Below are 16,693 nucleotides of genomic sequence, written 5' to 3'. Positions count from 1 at the left end.
TCGTGTACAAATTTTTGCATGACCATATGTTTTCAATTCTCCTGGGTGGTAGAGACTATTAGATGGGACTGCAGAGTGATTTGATGAGTAATAAACATTGCCCAGAGATGGATACTTTGATCATGACCCAGGGATGGACAAGGACCACTGGGACTTTGTGTCTCATTTGTAGGAAGGACAGTTGTATCTTGCTAGATAAAAGCATAAAGTTGTTCCTGTAACAACTTGAATAAGGATGTATGTGGGTGCTAAGTAGCCAAATGGTTGAACTGTGTTGGTTATTAAGCTATTGTCTCTCAGATCCAAACTCACCTTTCTGAATTCTACTTTGTGAGTAGAGAAGGCTGGGTCTCTATAAATCGTATTTCTCCTTTGATAGCTGACTCCCTGTTAAATATTGCCAATGGGGAAGAGGGTACTAGAGGGAAACTCAGGTAGAAGAGCCTTACTCCTTTGTTTCCTTGTTGTTCCTGGCAGCAGCATCCTAACTCTTGACCCTGGCAGCAGCAGTTAATTCCAGGGTCTGATTTTTCCCACACGCCCAGAACCATGACACTTCCTCAGATATATAGGAATCAGCTGGTTGCTATCTACTTTGTTCCTCAGAAGTCTGGGTCCCCTGTAAGGCTGGTCCCAGCCCCACAGGGTCCTTCTTCTGAACTTCTGAGGTATCAGTAAAGCTGGAAAAAGCTATTTCCTACAGTTCTATTTCCATGGCACCTCAGTGTTCCCTTTTTGTCCTTTCTGTTTTCCAGTATTTGTTTAACCAGTTCTATTTATTTAATGTAATTATGTCTGGGCCTTGGCTGGGTAGCTCAGTTGGTTAGAGTGTCATCCCGATATGCCAAGGTTGCCAGAACATATAAGAAGCAACCAATGAATGCATAAATAAATGGAACAGCAAATTGGTGTTTCTCTCTCTCTTTCCCTTCCTCTTCCTCTCTAAAATCAATAAATAAAAAATTTTAAAACATTCATTATGTCTATTAAAATAACTGGTCTAATTTCTATTTTCCTGACAACCATAACTGATAAAGTACCAAAAAAATTCTCAGGCTATGAGCAATCATCACTGATTACCTTACATCTAAACTGAATTCTTTGGGCTCTATGATAACATAACATATTATACAAGTATATTTTATCCGTTTCAAATATAGAAATAAGTATATTTTAAATGGTTACCCATTTTCCAAGTAGAGCTCTTCTTTCTTCAAATACCTACAATAAATTAAAAATAATGGAATGATTTCATAATTCATGGTTCAAAATACCCATTACAAGAAAGATAGCATTAAAGTATCCATAAATAAGTAGTCTTTTCATTGTGTCAACTGAATATAAAAAGATTTCATTCTTGAGAAGGTACTTTACTTGTTTTTAACTTGGGCAAGGTATCTTTTTTTTATCAGTTTCTGCATGTGGAATAATTCATCTTAAAGAAGTAATAATTTTACCCGGCCACATGAGAGGCAACCTATCAATGTTTTTCTCATCATCTCAAAATGAAAATCTGTTTACATTAAACAATAATTTTCTCTCTTACTCTCTCTCCCTCCCTCTTTTTCTAAACTCAATAAACATATTCTTGGGTGAGAACTAAAAAAAAAAAAGTAATACTTTTTTAAAGAGAAGAAATTAGAAAGAATGAGCCATGGCCAGTGTGGCTTAGTTGGTTGAGCATTGTCCCATGCACTGAGAGGTCACCGGTTTGATTCCCAGACAGGGCACATGCCCCAGTTGCAAGCTTGATCCCCAGTAAGGGGTGTGCAGGAAGCAGCTGATCAATATTTCTCTCTCATTGAAGTTTCTCTCCTTCTCCCTCTCTCTATCTTAAAAAAAAAAATCAATACTAACATATATATATATTTTTAAAAGAATGAAACTGTAAAGTGAAATCAACATCAGAATTTGAAAGATGAAAAAACTGACAAAGAAAACACAGTAAATTGGAGATCTTCCCCCCAAATATTTCAGTATCAATAGTTTGAGAACTTATGAAGTTTATGAACGAGCAGCTCTATTTTTATGTCAGTGTACACACATATTAGTAGGTTTACGTGTACTTATTATGCATCTCTGTGCTTACAACTCAGTGTTGAACTGTATAGGTTTGTTGTTGTATAGTATTTAGGACAGAAATCATGTATTATTCATCTTTCCATCTCCAGTATAGAGTGTTATACACAGTATATCACAGGTACTCATGTTTAATGGATTAAATGAACGTGGCAATGAAAGTGACAATGAATATACTTATGGATATCTTGGTACATGTGAATTATTTAGCTATTGATGTAGAGGTGTTTTTCTGAGCATCAGTTACTAGTATATGTGTATCTTAGTGAGTGAAGAAGGGAAAACTAATGTGAGAATGTCTGGCAGGAAACTATGGAGAGAGGAAACAAGAAAAAGTAATGAACAGATGTAAGTGTCTCTCTCACTCCCACACATGCACCCTGTCAGCTTTCAAAATTGGAATCATTTTGAAGGTTGCCAGATGGGAAGGGGTTTGGGAGGATGGATGAAAAAGGTAAAGGGATTAAGAAGTACACGTTGGTTGTTACAGAATAGTCATTTGCATGTAAAATACACATAGGGAATATAGTCCATAATATTCTAATAACTATGTAGGGTGTAAGATTTATTTGGACGATCAGTTAGTAAATTATATAATGTCTAATGAATGGGGTATACACTTGAAACTAATATGTTACTGTATGTCAACTGTAATTGAAAAATAAAAAAATGATTTAAAATAAAAAAATTGGAATCAACGTTTTTCCCTTCCTCTTAGCACTACCTAAATTCTCTGGCACTGCAAGAACTTTCCTACTAGAAGAGTAACTCAGGCCTATTTTTTCCCTTTTTGTAGAGGAGGACGAGGAGTTGTCTTTATGCTTCTAATGGATCACACTTTCCTTCCTTTTTTACTCTCAACTCTAGTTTCAAAGGGCATACAAAATGAGGAGTGAAATAATTGGTTCAGCCACAACCCCAAGGCCAGCGAAATGTCAGTTCTGCTCTTGGTTGGAGAATCTCGTACATCACAGGTAGGCTTTCTTTGCACATTAAAGAGGAAAAAGAATGTCCTTCTCTCCTCCCCACTAATTCACTGCCACCTGAGCTACTAGGACCCTCAAATAAACTCAGAATTTCTAGGTGAAGACAGAAGCGTACCTACAGAATACAGAAGACTCAAAAATCTGGATTCAAATATTTCCTGAACTCTTCTCCTCCCTCTAACCAAATCCAATCAGTCATCTATCACCCAAACCAAATCGTTAGCACCACCACTTTTCTGATGCCCAGTGACCTGACTCCTCCCAGCTCATATCCCATGTACAGCGCATGCTCCACTTGGTCTCTACAGGGTTTGCTATGGCTCTCTAGCTGTTTCTGTTCATTTTATCTTTCCATGTAGATTACAACCACTGTCTCTACATACTCCACAGGTTCTGTGGCAGGCCCTCCAAAAACACTTGCTGATTGAACAATAACAGCAAAAAGCTTCAAAAGTCATAGAATTTTAGGGCTCAGAGAAATCCTAGAGATATTTTTGCCCAATTTCCTTGTTTATTAGAGGTCAACCAGAGGCCCAAAGGGGGTTACACTGACAGATTTTTAAAAATCACGGTTTCCACACTGTCTGCTCAGTTCAACTCTGTACTTGTTTCCTCCCTAGAACCTCGGTCTTCCCTGTCTTGACTTCCAGTTCGACATGCTTTGGCCTTTCAAAAGGAGGATGGGCTGACCATCACGGTGGCCAATGACAGTAAGGAGCATTGGAAACAAAGGGGCACTGACTTGAAGGGGCAGGAGAATCAGCAAGAAGTAGCAGAAAGGGAGTAGGGTGGGAGGTGGAGAGTGTTATTCAGGCGAAAACAATAGTTTTTAGAGGGCCCACCACCAAGCCTAAGCAGGGGCCAAGTGATAACGGAGAAAATGAAATGAAATAAAGATCGCTGAGAGAGTCACTTAAAATAGAGTCAGAGGCTATTAAGGATTGAGGCTTATGAACATCTTGTGCCTCAGTTCTCAGAGCTGAGTTTATATTGCTAAAACTGTTACTAAACTACCTCATGGCTGAGCTATAAGCATCCTGGAGCTGAAAACATCTTGGAACAATTGCTACTTGGACACATACACTAGTAGACTTTACTTACTTCCTTGTCGTTTCTGCTTCACCCATTTACATATTGGAACTAACCAATCCCTGTGAACCTAGCCAGCAATCCTTTATTTGCATGAAAGAATTATATTTTGTGGATTTGTGTGTGTGTGTTTTTTTTTTCTTCTTCTTCTTCTTTTTAAAAAATAAACCCTGCCTTTGCCTGCTCTCTCCAGAGTGCAGTTTGGGTTGCTACCTGAATCTGTGTCTATCAGATTGCAATCCTTTTGCTCAAATAAATGCTTTTTGTTCAGCAATGTTTTTCATGCTAAAACAATGAGTCTTTAAAGGGCCAACAATCAAGTCTAAGCAGGGGTCAAGCAAATCCAGTTTTTTATCAAAAGGCATCTAGACCCAAGTAGAAACTGACGGGAGTGAATTGGGAGGGAAAACATTAAATGAGTTGAAATCTGGTTCTGACTCTACCCTTGACAAGAAATACAATTTGGGACAAATTAGTTAATTGTCAGGTCCTTAGTCAGAGTCTTATAGTCTCTGGTTGGAGATTTGCAATCATGTTCTGCATCTTAAAGAGCTGGAAAACAAAGTATCAATTCAAAATGGAAATATAAAAATGGATCTTCTTTCTTTGCAGAATATTTATAACACAATTTGCTTAGATCCTGTTGTTAAATCAAAATCCTATGTTGTTATTTCAGTCTATTGATACTGCAGTTACATATTTCACTGTGTGACATCATTACAGTGTGGGAATAAGAAATTTAGGGGCTCCTCAATGATGATTGATGGTAACTAGGTGCTTTTCTCAGAACACCCTTCTTTAAAAAAAAATTATTGATTTCAGAAAGGAAGGGAAGGGGGAGAGAGATAGAAACCTCAATGATCAGAATCATTGATTGGCTGCCTCCTGCACATCCCCCACTGGGAGTCGAGCCTGCAACCTGGGCATGTGCCCTGACCAGGAATCGAACCGTGACCTCCTGGTTCATAGGCCAATGCTCAACTAATGAACCACACTGGCTAGGCTTTCAGAACACCCTTTTAAAATGTACTGTACTACATCTGTGAACCATACTCAAAAGAAATGTTGGTTACTTTCAATTCAAATACTAGATGGCCAAGAAATGCATATACTTTCAAAACATACCTCCTTTCAAAATTCACAGTGCATGAATTATTTTGAAATCTGTTACATTTGTCTATGTTGATAACGCTGTTTTCCTAGGCATCTCAATTTGAATTCAATATTTCTGCTTAAAGCTTGCAATGAAGTTAAAATCCTGTGACTCTTATTTTAGTCTGGAATAGTTACATATTTCACATTTTACTACAGAATAGAAGAAAATTAAAACAAAAAACAGGGCCTCAAAATTACACACTGATCATTGGTGACAAGTGCCCTGTTTTATAAATGTAGAAAACCCCTTGAAATTATTGTATGGACACTTTCACATCACCAGCTGTGAATATCACCCGAGGATATTCTTTCCATTGATTTGTGGGGGTTTTTTTTAGAGAGACTGGAAGGGAGTGGGGGAGGAGAGGAGAGGAGAGGAGAGGAGAGAGAGAGAGAGAGAGAGAGAGAGAGAGAAACACTGATGTGAGAGAGACACATCAACTGGTTGCCACCTGCACACACTCTGATTGGGGCCAGGATCTAACCTGCAACCTAGGTAGTGCTCTTGACTGGGGATTGAACCCAAGATCCTTTGTTGCAAGGGCCAACGCTATAACCACTGACCCATGCCAGTCAGGGCTTGGCGTCTATTTTTAATTCCTTTCATGCAGTCAGAATGCTAGGCCTGAAAGGGATCTTCAAGGTCATCTGATCCAACCTAACCATTTCATAAAGGAGGACAGTAAAGACCAGAGAAGGTAAGGTGCGCCAGTCATGGGGGAAATTATTGGTACAGCATTTCTGTTAGGTTCAGAGAGGCAAAGGGTCAAATCCAGGCTAAGGAAGGAGGGATACAGACACAAGAAGGTGAGAGTCAATGGAGGGAGCTTCCAGGGTGACACCATGTCTTATGCTTCAGGAACCACAGCAGGCACTGGAGACAGAGAGAAAAGATAGAACCTCAACTCCTGACACATTGGTCGGAAAAAGTGATGAGAGCAAAGAAAAGCAAGCAGGAAGAGGCTTCCCAGAGAAAATGATATTTGATTGACTCTCCCAGAAGGCAATGAGGAGAGTATATGCAAAGGTGTGGAGGTGTGAGAAAGATGGCTCACCTGGGGGCCACTCAGGTGGCCTGGATATAGGATGAGAGGAAGCTGTGGCAGGGGTTGGAACTGGGCGGCTGGCTGAGGTCAACTCATGAAGGGTCCTCAATGCTATGAATGGGGGTTTGGAATTTACCCTTCAGAGTGGGGTCTTTTATTAGTTTTACGTAACAGGATTAGATTAGTATTTTAGAAATATTATTCTGGGATCAAAATAGAAAATGGATTAATAGGGACAGAGGCAGTGAAACCTGTTAGGGGGTTATTGCAATGCACCAGGCAAAGGGTGATGAGAGTGTGAACTGAGAATGTGGAGCTGGAGATATATGTAAATGGAGAAAAGGAGCCTGGGTGAAGAGCTCTAGGAGGAAGGCTCCTAGAACTTGAAAACGAATTGGATATGGAGGTGGAGGGGTGCTGGTAGACACGCCTCCCTGGGCCTCTCACACTCCTAAATGTCTTGAAATATCAAGAATGCAAGGCCCTGACCGCCATTTCTCCAAGTTTTGTTTATAGGAAGGCAAACTTTAGTAATGCAGTACTCTCTCCCTTTGGGACCAAGAGCAGGCTTGTTTACTATAAAAGCAGTGGATTCTCTGGCCTCATAGTTCCTCAGCTGTGACACAAACCCAAAGTGTGTGTAGTATTTACCTGGGCCCTCTGCATCGCTCCTGTCAGACAAGGCAGGCAGGGAGAACTGTCACCAACATGATGCTCATGCTTCACTGTGAGCAATAAAGTTCTTTGTCTCTGACCCCAGACTCTTTCGTCTTTTACTATGAAACTGTAGTGTCTTTTATGCCATAAGTAACAGGCTAAGTGATTAGCTTGTAAATTGGGGGAAACCAAATTCCAGACCAACAGAGAGAAGGAACAGGTCTGGTTTAAGTGATCTGGAGTGAAGCGGGACTTGGTGTTTCACGAGGGGAAGGAACTAATGTGTAGGAGCAAGATAATGAGGACAGTTTTGCTGATTTTACTGCCAACTATTGTGGTCCTTGTAATAGTAATAGTTGCTCCTAGAACAATGAGGGGGTTAGGGACACTGACCCCCTACACAGTCGAAAATCCATGTATAAATGGACCTGCACAGTTCAAACATGTGTTGGTCAAGTCACCTGTACTGATAATAGGAGCTCACAGACCTGTTGGTAAATTCTGCCCCTACCTGAAGCAGGAACAGAAATCCCCAGAGATTGGCATGATACCCCAGCATGATATTCAGCTCCCCCCACCCCCTTGCAATCCTTTATTTGGTGTATTCTAATAGTGCCTCCCCAGAATGCAAGTCATAAATAAGTTCTTAGGAGAAACTGAGTCATGTGAGTAATGGGATGAGATTTATTCATTTTATTTATTTGGTTAAATGTGCAGCATTATCCAGTAACTGCAACTGTAGCAAGAAAATGTGTTTTGGGGAAATTCTTCATAGATCACCCTCTCCTCTCTCATAGACTACCCTCTCCTCTCTCATAGACTACCCTCTCCTCTCTCATACCTCTCTAGTGGTTCCAGCAGAGAACCAGTGATAGAAGAAAAAAAGCATTTGGAGTGAGAGAGAGGAGCAGTGACTAGAGCAGCGGTTCTCAACCTGTGGGTCGCGAGCCCTTTGGCGGTCGAACGACCCTTTCACAGGGGTCGCCTAAGACCATCCTGCATATCAGATATTTACATTACGATTCATAACAGTAGCAACATTGCAGTTATGAAGTAGCAACGAAAATAATTTGATGGTTGGGTCACAACATGAGGAACTGTATTTAAAGGGCCAGAAGGGTGAGAACCACTGGACTAGAGGAAAGAACAAATCTAAGAAATTTTCATCGCAGGTAGGGACTCTGTGTCTATTGCCAGCCTTGTCCACATAGCAAGGGCTCAATAAAAAATTTTTGAAAAAAAAAGTCTTTATTTTTTTTTTCATCCATTACATTCCTAAACAATTGGTATTCATATTTTGATATTCAAACTTTTAATAATTTTATTTATTTATATTTTAATTGACTTTTTAAAAATTTTTTTTATTGATTTCAGAGAAAAAGGGAAAGGGAGAGAGAGAGAGAAACATCAATGATGAGAGAGAATCATTGATTGGCTGCCTCCTGCACGCCCCCTACTGGGATTGAGCCCAAAACCCGGGCATGCACCCTTGACCAGAATCAAACCTGGGACCCTTCAGTCTGCAGGCTGATGCTCTATCCACTGAGCCAAACTGGCTAGGGTAAGTTAGAGAAAGAGGAAGGGGGAAAGAGGGGGAGGGATAAAAGGAGAGGGTGAGAGAGAGAAATGAGAGAGAGAGATTGAGATTTGTTGTCCCACTTATTTATATATATATTCACTGGTTGATTCTTTTATGTGCCCTGACCAAGGATCAAACCCACAACCTTGGCATATCAGGATGATGCTCCAACTGAGCTACCTGGCCAGGGCAATACTTTTTTCCCCCTTTGAGGCATGAATGCAACTAATAAAATAGCTCTGGTAACTTACCCGATCATTCAAAAGCTTATGGTTTAAGGGTGTCCAGGTACTCATCTTTGTCTGCATTTTGGGACCATCCGTGCTTTTTGGAGGTGCAAATGCCATCATGAAATAACTGGGTATTCTTCTATAAGAAAAACTATACCTATCAGAAGAAAAGAATCATATCTTCAGACTACTAAAAATACCAATACCATACAATCTTTTAGTATGTTGAGAGAAGGGATTGAAGGGAAGAACACTTGCTGGGAGCACTTTCTATGTATGCTCAATGAAAGTTCATAACAATCTGGTGAGGTGGTAGGTTTTAACTTATTACATAAAGAAAATGAAGCTCATTTAAGTTACATGCTCTGCCCAAAATTATACAGACTGGAACTGGAAATCAGACTCAAGTCTATTTAACTCTATTTTCATTGGACCACAGAGGGAAATCAAGACTCACTCCTAGCTAAGAATATACCATATTGGCTTGGAAAGAAGAGGTATTTTAATTTATAAAATCACTAGAGGCCTGGTGCATGAAATTCGTGCACTGGGGAAGGGGGTCCCTCAGCCCGGCCTGCGCCCTCTCACAGTCCTGGTCCCATTGCTCTTTACCTCTCGGCTTGCTGCTCCTTAGCGCTGCTGTGGAGGCGGGAGAGGCTCCCACCACCGCTGCTACGCTCATCAGCCGTGAGCCCAGCTTCTGGCTGAGTGGTGTTCCCCCTGTGGGAGCGCACTGACCACGAGGGGCAGCTCCTGCATTGAGCATCTGCCCTTGGTGGTCAGTGAGCATCATAGTGATTGGTTGTTCCAGTTGTTCTGCTGTAACGGTCACTTAGGCTTTTATTATGTAGATAGTGCAATATGAAACACTCCATCCTTGTCCTGTGTGATTGTCTTCCTCCCCTTTTAACTTTCTGACATCTAAATAACAAGGGTTCTACCTTGATACCATATTTAAGAAGTCGAGTGATGTAATATACAACACTAAGCATTTGGAGATGGACAGTTTTGAGTTTATTGAAGGAAATGTGCTGTTTTTCAATGCCCAGTATATATTTGCCTTCATTTGATGAAAGCACTGTAATTTCCATGAGGTATTACCTTTCCCTAGAGTTTGCTGGGTTGGTTAATCAAAGTGGCCTCCCCTTCCCTGGTTATAAGACGGAGCTAGGCCAGTTGAGATTGACGCTGGCTTATCCTTTACAGCAGAGGTGGGCATTCAAAGTAGCACTGGTACTCTGCTAGGTTGTTCCTGCTGCCTCATCCCTCAGAAGCCTCTGGTCTTGTCCATTTCGTGAGCCACGTGACATCCTTGCAATAAACTTCCTCTTTTGCTTACATTAGCTAGGATCTGTTTCTATTATTTACAACCAAAAGTGTTTACCTCATATCGGTTTGATCCTGGTTCTACAACTTAGTAACTGTATAACTTTTTGCAAGTTATTTAATCTACCTGAGCTCCAATTTCCTCATTTGTCAAATAAGACTGTATATATATGTCTACACCAGGGGTGTGGGCCTTTTTTCTGCCAAGGGCCATTTGGATATTTACTTTATTTTTAAAAAATACATTTTTATTTATTTTTAAAGATACATTTTTATTTATTAGGGAGAGGGAAAGAGAGATAGAAACATCAATGATGAGAGAGAATCATTGATCAGCTGCCTCCTGCATGCTCCCTACCAGGCATGTTCCCTTGACTGGAATCGAACCTGGGACCCTTCAGTCTGTAGGCCAATGCTCTATCCACTGAGCCAAACCAGGTAAGGCTGGATATTTATAATATCATTTGTGGGCCATACAAAATGATTGACTTAAAAATTAGCCTGCTATATTTGGTCAAACATTTAATGAACTCACCCCTAATGCCTTAGCAGGGCCAGACCAAATGATTTCACGGGCCTTATATGGCCCTTGGACTGGACATTCCCCACCCGTGATCTATACTCAGCTGCCTCTGTGAATATTACAGAATAAGGATCCAGCATACTGCCTGACAGATAGGTGGCCTCAATAAGTAGTGACATCCTTGCAGTCTTTCTTAGAACTTCCTATCATTCACAATCATTCATAGAGTGCCTAAATACCTGTCCTTTAGAGGGCCATGACAAAATATTTTAAGGTGGAAAACAGTTACAGCAGATTAATGCCAGTGTCGATGTATATCCTCCATGTTTCTGCCCTCCTTCCTCTCTGAAGCTGGGCTTCATGTTGAAAGGCAGTGGTGATGACTAAAGGGATCAGGGCTTGTCTGTCTGATCTATGGGTTCCAAAAATTATTCTATAGCAGCAAATATTGGACAATTAAAAAACAACAACAATTATTCGTTTTAGGCTTATATGGGGTTCCCCCAAATGCTAGATCTGAAATTTTTGAGGCTTTCACTTAGACATGTAATACTATCTCTCAGGTTTAAGTTGTAGGTGAAGATAAAGCCAATGTTTTCAAACCTCAGTGGCGTCATTAGACAATACCTTCCTGCAGTTATCTGCTGCCATCATACCACTGGGACAAAGGGGGCTCAGATCAACCCTCACTTCCCTCTCAGCCCCCTAAGAGCCAATTATCGAAGTCACACCTATTTGGCTAAGTTGCAAACGCATAAGAAATGACTTCATTGCAGTATTATTAATTGGCAGCTATAAAAGTACGTGTGAGTAGGCAAATTACAGATACAAAGGCATGGTCACCGATTCTAGATCTGCCTAGTTAAAAACTACATATCTCTTTTTTGTCGTTGTTGCTATTTATCTACATTTGACCTTCCTTCTTATTAAACCAGGTGTCTTTAATTTTTCTTTGAGGGTCAAATAACTCTTTGAGAATGTGATGAAAGCGATGAATTTTCTTCCTAGAAAAAATGCACATGAACATAAAATTTTGCTTACCCCAGGTTAAAAACTCCTGCTGTAAGCCAAGAAACTCTCTCTCTTCCCACTTTGTATAGGAAAAAAGCTAGGCAAAAATTCTGAATTAGGACAAAGGAGCTCTTCTAGGACCTCCCCAAGGCCCTGCACTGATTGTTTTTCCCCCTGGTTCCTCAAAGCTAGAAATTATTTGAACAAGGCTTTCTTCAAATCAACCTGAGGGCAATTGGTATTCAGGAGGTGGGCCTGGCCAGGAGAAACAGCCCTCTTGGTAATACAGTCCTGCTGAAGCATGAAAACGGGGTGTCCTACCCTGTCTTTTGTCATCATTCTTTCACAATTTTCCTCCTCTTTTCATACCAGAAAATAGGCAGTGTGCATATCTGCATGCACACACATGTTCACGGTATAGACCACTCAGGGCTATTACAAAGACAGACGCTTTTAGATAACATACACAAAAATAATTGCCCCCACTCCATCAACAAGACAAAGCAAGTTTTCCCCCCTCCTTCCACACCTCAAGCTCGCTGGTGCTATTTTTGTGACCTCTTTCCTCCTTCATGGCTGTTCCTGAATGTTTATTTTTAATTTTTCTTTGGGAAAAAAAGGAAGAAAGAGGACCTACAGCCTTAGCCCCCAACGTATGGTTCTATTTCCATGTTTAACAGCAAGGATGGATCCTCCTGTAAAGTTCCAGGGGCCACACATCTCTAATTCCATCTTCCAAGTCATTTTTCATACTGTCAACCATTACTCAACTTTGCTTAGGACCTGTTAGGCCTGTATTAGAGGTACAAAGGTATGAGTTTCTACTTTAATGGAGATTATAGTCCACTATTAGAGAGTTTCCTCTTTGACAAATAAAAATTATATATATTTGAAGTGTACAAGGTGATGTTTTGGTATATGTATACATTGTGAAATGAACACCAAGCTATTTAATTATTACCATGTTAATTTTCTAAGTATGAAGTAGGTGTGTGTGTGTTGCGAACACTTAAGATCTACTCTCTTAGTAAATTTCAAACATACATTATATTACCTATAGTCACCATGCTATACATTAAGTCTCCAGAACTTACTCATCTTATAACTGAAAGCTTGTACCCTTTGATCAATATTTCCCCTCTCTCCCCACCCCCCCACCCCCCGCCCCACCACACACACACACACACACACACACACACTCCATTCCACCTCTGGTGACCACCATTCTACTTAGGGAGGATTTTTTTGTTTTGTTTATTTGTGTGGGTTTTTTTTTAAAAGACAAGTTATTTAATCATGTCCCTTTTCAGCTCAAAAACCTTCAGAGGCTTGCTAATGGATACAGAATATCCAGATTTCTTAGCATGCAAGTCTAGATCCACTATGAATTTACCTCAATCTACCTTTTGAGCCTCATTCTCCTGTCTCTCCCTTCATACACTATGTGCCCAGATGCACGAACTTCCAATCCCTCTGAGAAAACAATATGAAATTTTGATGTTTCTTTGCTTATGTGGTTCTCCAAGATTGTTCACTTGAATCTTAACCTCATAGTACATAATAAATGCTCAATAAATACTTGTTAAATCAGCTGAGTGAATGAATGCAACAGTGGAGGGCACAGTTTAAGGATTAAAACTAGTGGAAAAAATAGGGTGGAACTCAGAATATTATGAACTGAGCGCTGGGATTATACTCAGGATTATCAAGTTTTTATTTGGAGTTGACAGAGCAGAATAGAATTGAGTTTCTCTGCTAACACACAAGTCACTCATTGTGTACACGGCAGTATCATTAGAGAAGGGAACCTCAGATATTATCAGGAAAGTATCAGGCAATAGGGTATGGTTAGATTTAAATGCTAATTCATCTTATAGTCAACTAATTAGAAAGCAAAAACCGTAATACAATAAAAAGGGCTGGTTCTTGATAGGCAAAGAAATTATTATTTGTTGTTAATTTTCATCTGGCATTTTAACTGCAGCTGAAACGGAGCAAAATGCAATCCCCAGGAGCACTGACCAGGCTTGTGAGAGGCCCAGGCGGACCTGCGAGTGGAGCTCTGCAAAGAGAGTCTCCATCTTTTCCATGCACTACCCACTGCCTCACCTCTTTGAGCTGGACTCCCTCGTCAAGCCTCAAGCGCTGGAGTTGCCATAGCTGCTTTTTTCTTTGACTTTGCCCAGCCCCCACCCTCCAGCTTCCATTAGTCCAATCGTCATCTATAAATCCTTTCGCTGGCATCCGGGGTCTCTTAGGCAACAATGTGTGGTCTCTTGATTGGCCAGGAGATCCAGGAGGGCTGGCTCCAAAATTAGGCACACGGATATAACGAGAAAGTGAGAGTGCCAAGAAGGTGGGAGGGGGTGCCATCTCCCAATATAATGCAGAGAAAGACAGATGCAGCCAATTCCGGAAACAAGCAGCATGGAAAGCTCTCATTCAAGACACATTTGTTTCCCAAATCAGGCCAGCCTCCTGAGCGTGCCCAATTATATTGGTCTGGTCACTCCGAGCCTCCGAAATATAAACTCCGTTTTTCCGGGTTTTAAGAGTGGCCAACAGGTAAAAGAGGGTTGGAAGAAAAAGAATTCGCGACTGGCTCAATACAGAATGGCACCTACGACAGGAAGTGGAAGGACGTGGGAAAATTGCCTAACACACAAACTCACAAATGCTTCAACAAGAATGTTAATTGATCGGATTATTAAAGGAATTCAGGCTGCCTGACAGATACGTCCCGGAACCAGCAGATGGCATGCCTTAATCAGAATAATTCCAAACGTGGGAAATTTTACAGTTCGGTCTAATTTAATTAAATGTTTTGAGCACGCACCATGTAATCAGGGGCAGAGTGAGAATGCAAGGATAAAAAAAGAATCTAATGAGGAAGACTGGAAAATACAAAGGGCAAATAATGCGAGGCCCCCGGTGATAACTGCTGTGATAGAACTACCAGTATAAAGTGCTGGAGAGTCACCCAAAATTCAAAATTTCTGGACGGAGCTCCTTAGTAAATGTAAAGGAATTCTTATGCACAGCAGCTAACAAAAAAACAACAACACAAAAACATCTCCCCCCAAAGCAAAAAAGACTTTCCTCACTAAAATAGATAATACACTCTCCTCCAACGTAAACAAATGTAAACCCTATGTTTGTATTGTGTTTCACAGTTTAAAAATAGGCAGTATTTGTATATCTCCAATTTAAACAGAAACCAAAACACAAAGCTCATAAAGATGGATTTGCTTGAGTTAACTAAGGACCTATAAGTGGCCAAACTGAAATTAGAACCTAGGTTGTCTGAATTCCAGACTAGTGGTTTTTTTCACATGACCAGGTTGTATGTATATGAATAAACAAAGCCTTAGGTGGTGGAGGGTGGCCCAGGGGAGGTATGTAAATGCAGCACTAAATTACCAGTTAACATTTATGGTTTCAAAACGAGTTCATCCAGAAAGAGGCCAGTTTTAACAACATACTGTGAGAGAGCTGTCTCTCTGTGAAGTGCCCGCTCATTAAAGCCTCTCTATTGGTGGTTACAACATGGAATGAAAGAGAGATGGGATAAAAGAGAGCATCGCACTTTATCCCTGTTGGATTTTAAGATTTTTATCCCTGAAAATAAGGTTCCTTTAGTCTATCCTCTTAACTAGTACCCTCTGAGCCTCCCCTTCTCCAGCATCTCATCAGTCCAACTGCTAATCCCCTCTTCCCTCCCCACAGCCTGAAGGATACCATTCACCCTGTCCTCATAGTAAGCACACCAGCACAATGTCCACAGTACTTTAACATTACTCTTAAATGAAACATTTCAAACATAAAGCTTAGAGAATTGCATAAGAAAAACCCTTGTAGTCCCACCAAGATTTAAAGAAATATATATTAACATTTTTGTTTCCTGTGTGTGATTAATAGTTGAAACCTTTTTTGTACACTTTCCAGATCTCATTTCCCTCCTGGCTTGCCCTAGAGGGCAACACTGAGAAATTGGTGTGTAACCTACTTGTCCATTTTTTAATACTATATACATACATATATGTCCTCATAAACAATATGGCTAGGTGTAATATAAACAGGTATAATTTACATAGCTTGTAATTTGCTTGTTACACTGTTACATTTCTGAGATTTAGTCATGTTGATACAGTGATAATTTCTACATCTTTTCTACCTCCCCTTGTGAACTATGATATGTCCTACCCCTGATAGTTTTCAAAGGACACTGTATAAAATGCATAAAAATTCATATAGCTGGACACCTCCACAGGCTCTGCAAATACAAGGAATCTTGAAATATAGGGTGTCCCAAAAACATATATACACACACTTTGAATAATAATAATAAATGCAGTGTTTTATTAGAATACACTTCATTTTCAAAATTTAGCTATCAGCTGTTAAAGTGTGTACACATTTTGGGGGCATACCCTGTATATAAAGCAGGCACACAGTTTTTCACATATGATATTTGCCTCCTAATGATCCTCAGTAAAGGCAGTGTTGGCTCCACAAGACACATTGGCTTGCTTATAATCAGCCTGAGGATCAACATTATTTTTTTTTAAATGGTACTGCACAAGAATGTGCTTATTAGGAAAATTGAAAATGTCATTTATATCTCATTTATTATGCTTTTCCCCAAAACTCACGTTTTTAGTTTTTTTTGTTTGTTTCTTAATCCTCACCAGAGGATATTTTCCCATTGATTTTTAGAGGGAGTGGAAGGGAGGGGGGAGACACATAGAGAGAGAAACATCACAGGCACTGCAGGGCCGGGATTGAGATTGAGCCTGCAACCAGGGTGTGTGCCCTTGACCTGAATCCAACCTGGGACCTTCAGTCCGCAGGCCAATGCTGTCCACTGAGACAAACCGGTTAGAGTCCATAGCTCATCTTTTGATGTTCAACTATACTTATGGCTGTCTAAGCTTAGTAGTCAATATTTATTTAACATTTATTGAGTTGTGGTAAAATATACATAACATACAATTTACCATTTTAACCATTTT

The 16,693-nt window shown here is 40.3% G+C and overlaps 1 protein-coding gene across 5 annotated transcripts in view; it reads right to left on the bottom strand.

Moving 5' to 3' along the window:
* FBXO16 (F-box protein 16) overlaps positions 1 to 16,693 on the bottom strand; it is a 52,522-nt gene that overhangs the window by 34,630 nt on the left and 1,199 nt on the right. For 4 of the 5 annotated variants that reach the window (XM_070415531.1, XM_070415532.1, XM_070415533.1 and 1 more), the window contains exons 1-3: positions 13,791 to 13,929; positions 8,843 to 8,978; positions 1,186 to 1,221 (exon numbers count right to left, since the gene is read on the bottom strand). In XM_070415531.1, coding sequence (XP_070271632.1) covers positions 1,186 to 1,221; positions 8,843 to 8,941 — 135 coding nt within the window. In that variant the 5' untranslated portion in view covers positions 8,942 to 8,978; positions 13,791 to 13,929. Of the gene's footprint in view, positions 1 to 1,185; positions 1,222 to 8,842; positions 8,979 to 13,790; positions 13,930 to 16,693 lie in introns of those variants that run through there. The other variant, XM_070415530.1, reaches the window with a different exon arrangement.

This window comes from Myotis yumanensis, unplaced genomic scaffold (genome assembly GCF_028538775.1).
Source record: "Myotis yumanensis isolate MYYU_CA2020_CCGP unplaced genomic scaffold, mMyoYum1.0.hap1 SCAF_5, whole genome shotgun sequence".
In the NCBI taxonomy this organism is placed as follows: Eukaryota; Metazoa; Chordata; class Mammalia; order Chiroptera; family Vespertilionidae; genus Myotis; species Myotis yumanensis.
Note: the sequence above shows the minus strand (reverse complement) of the source record. Positions and strands in the feature narration are given on the sequence as shown.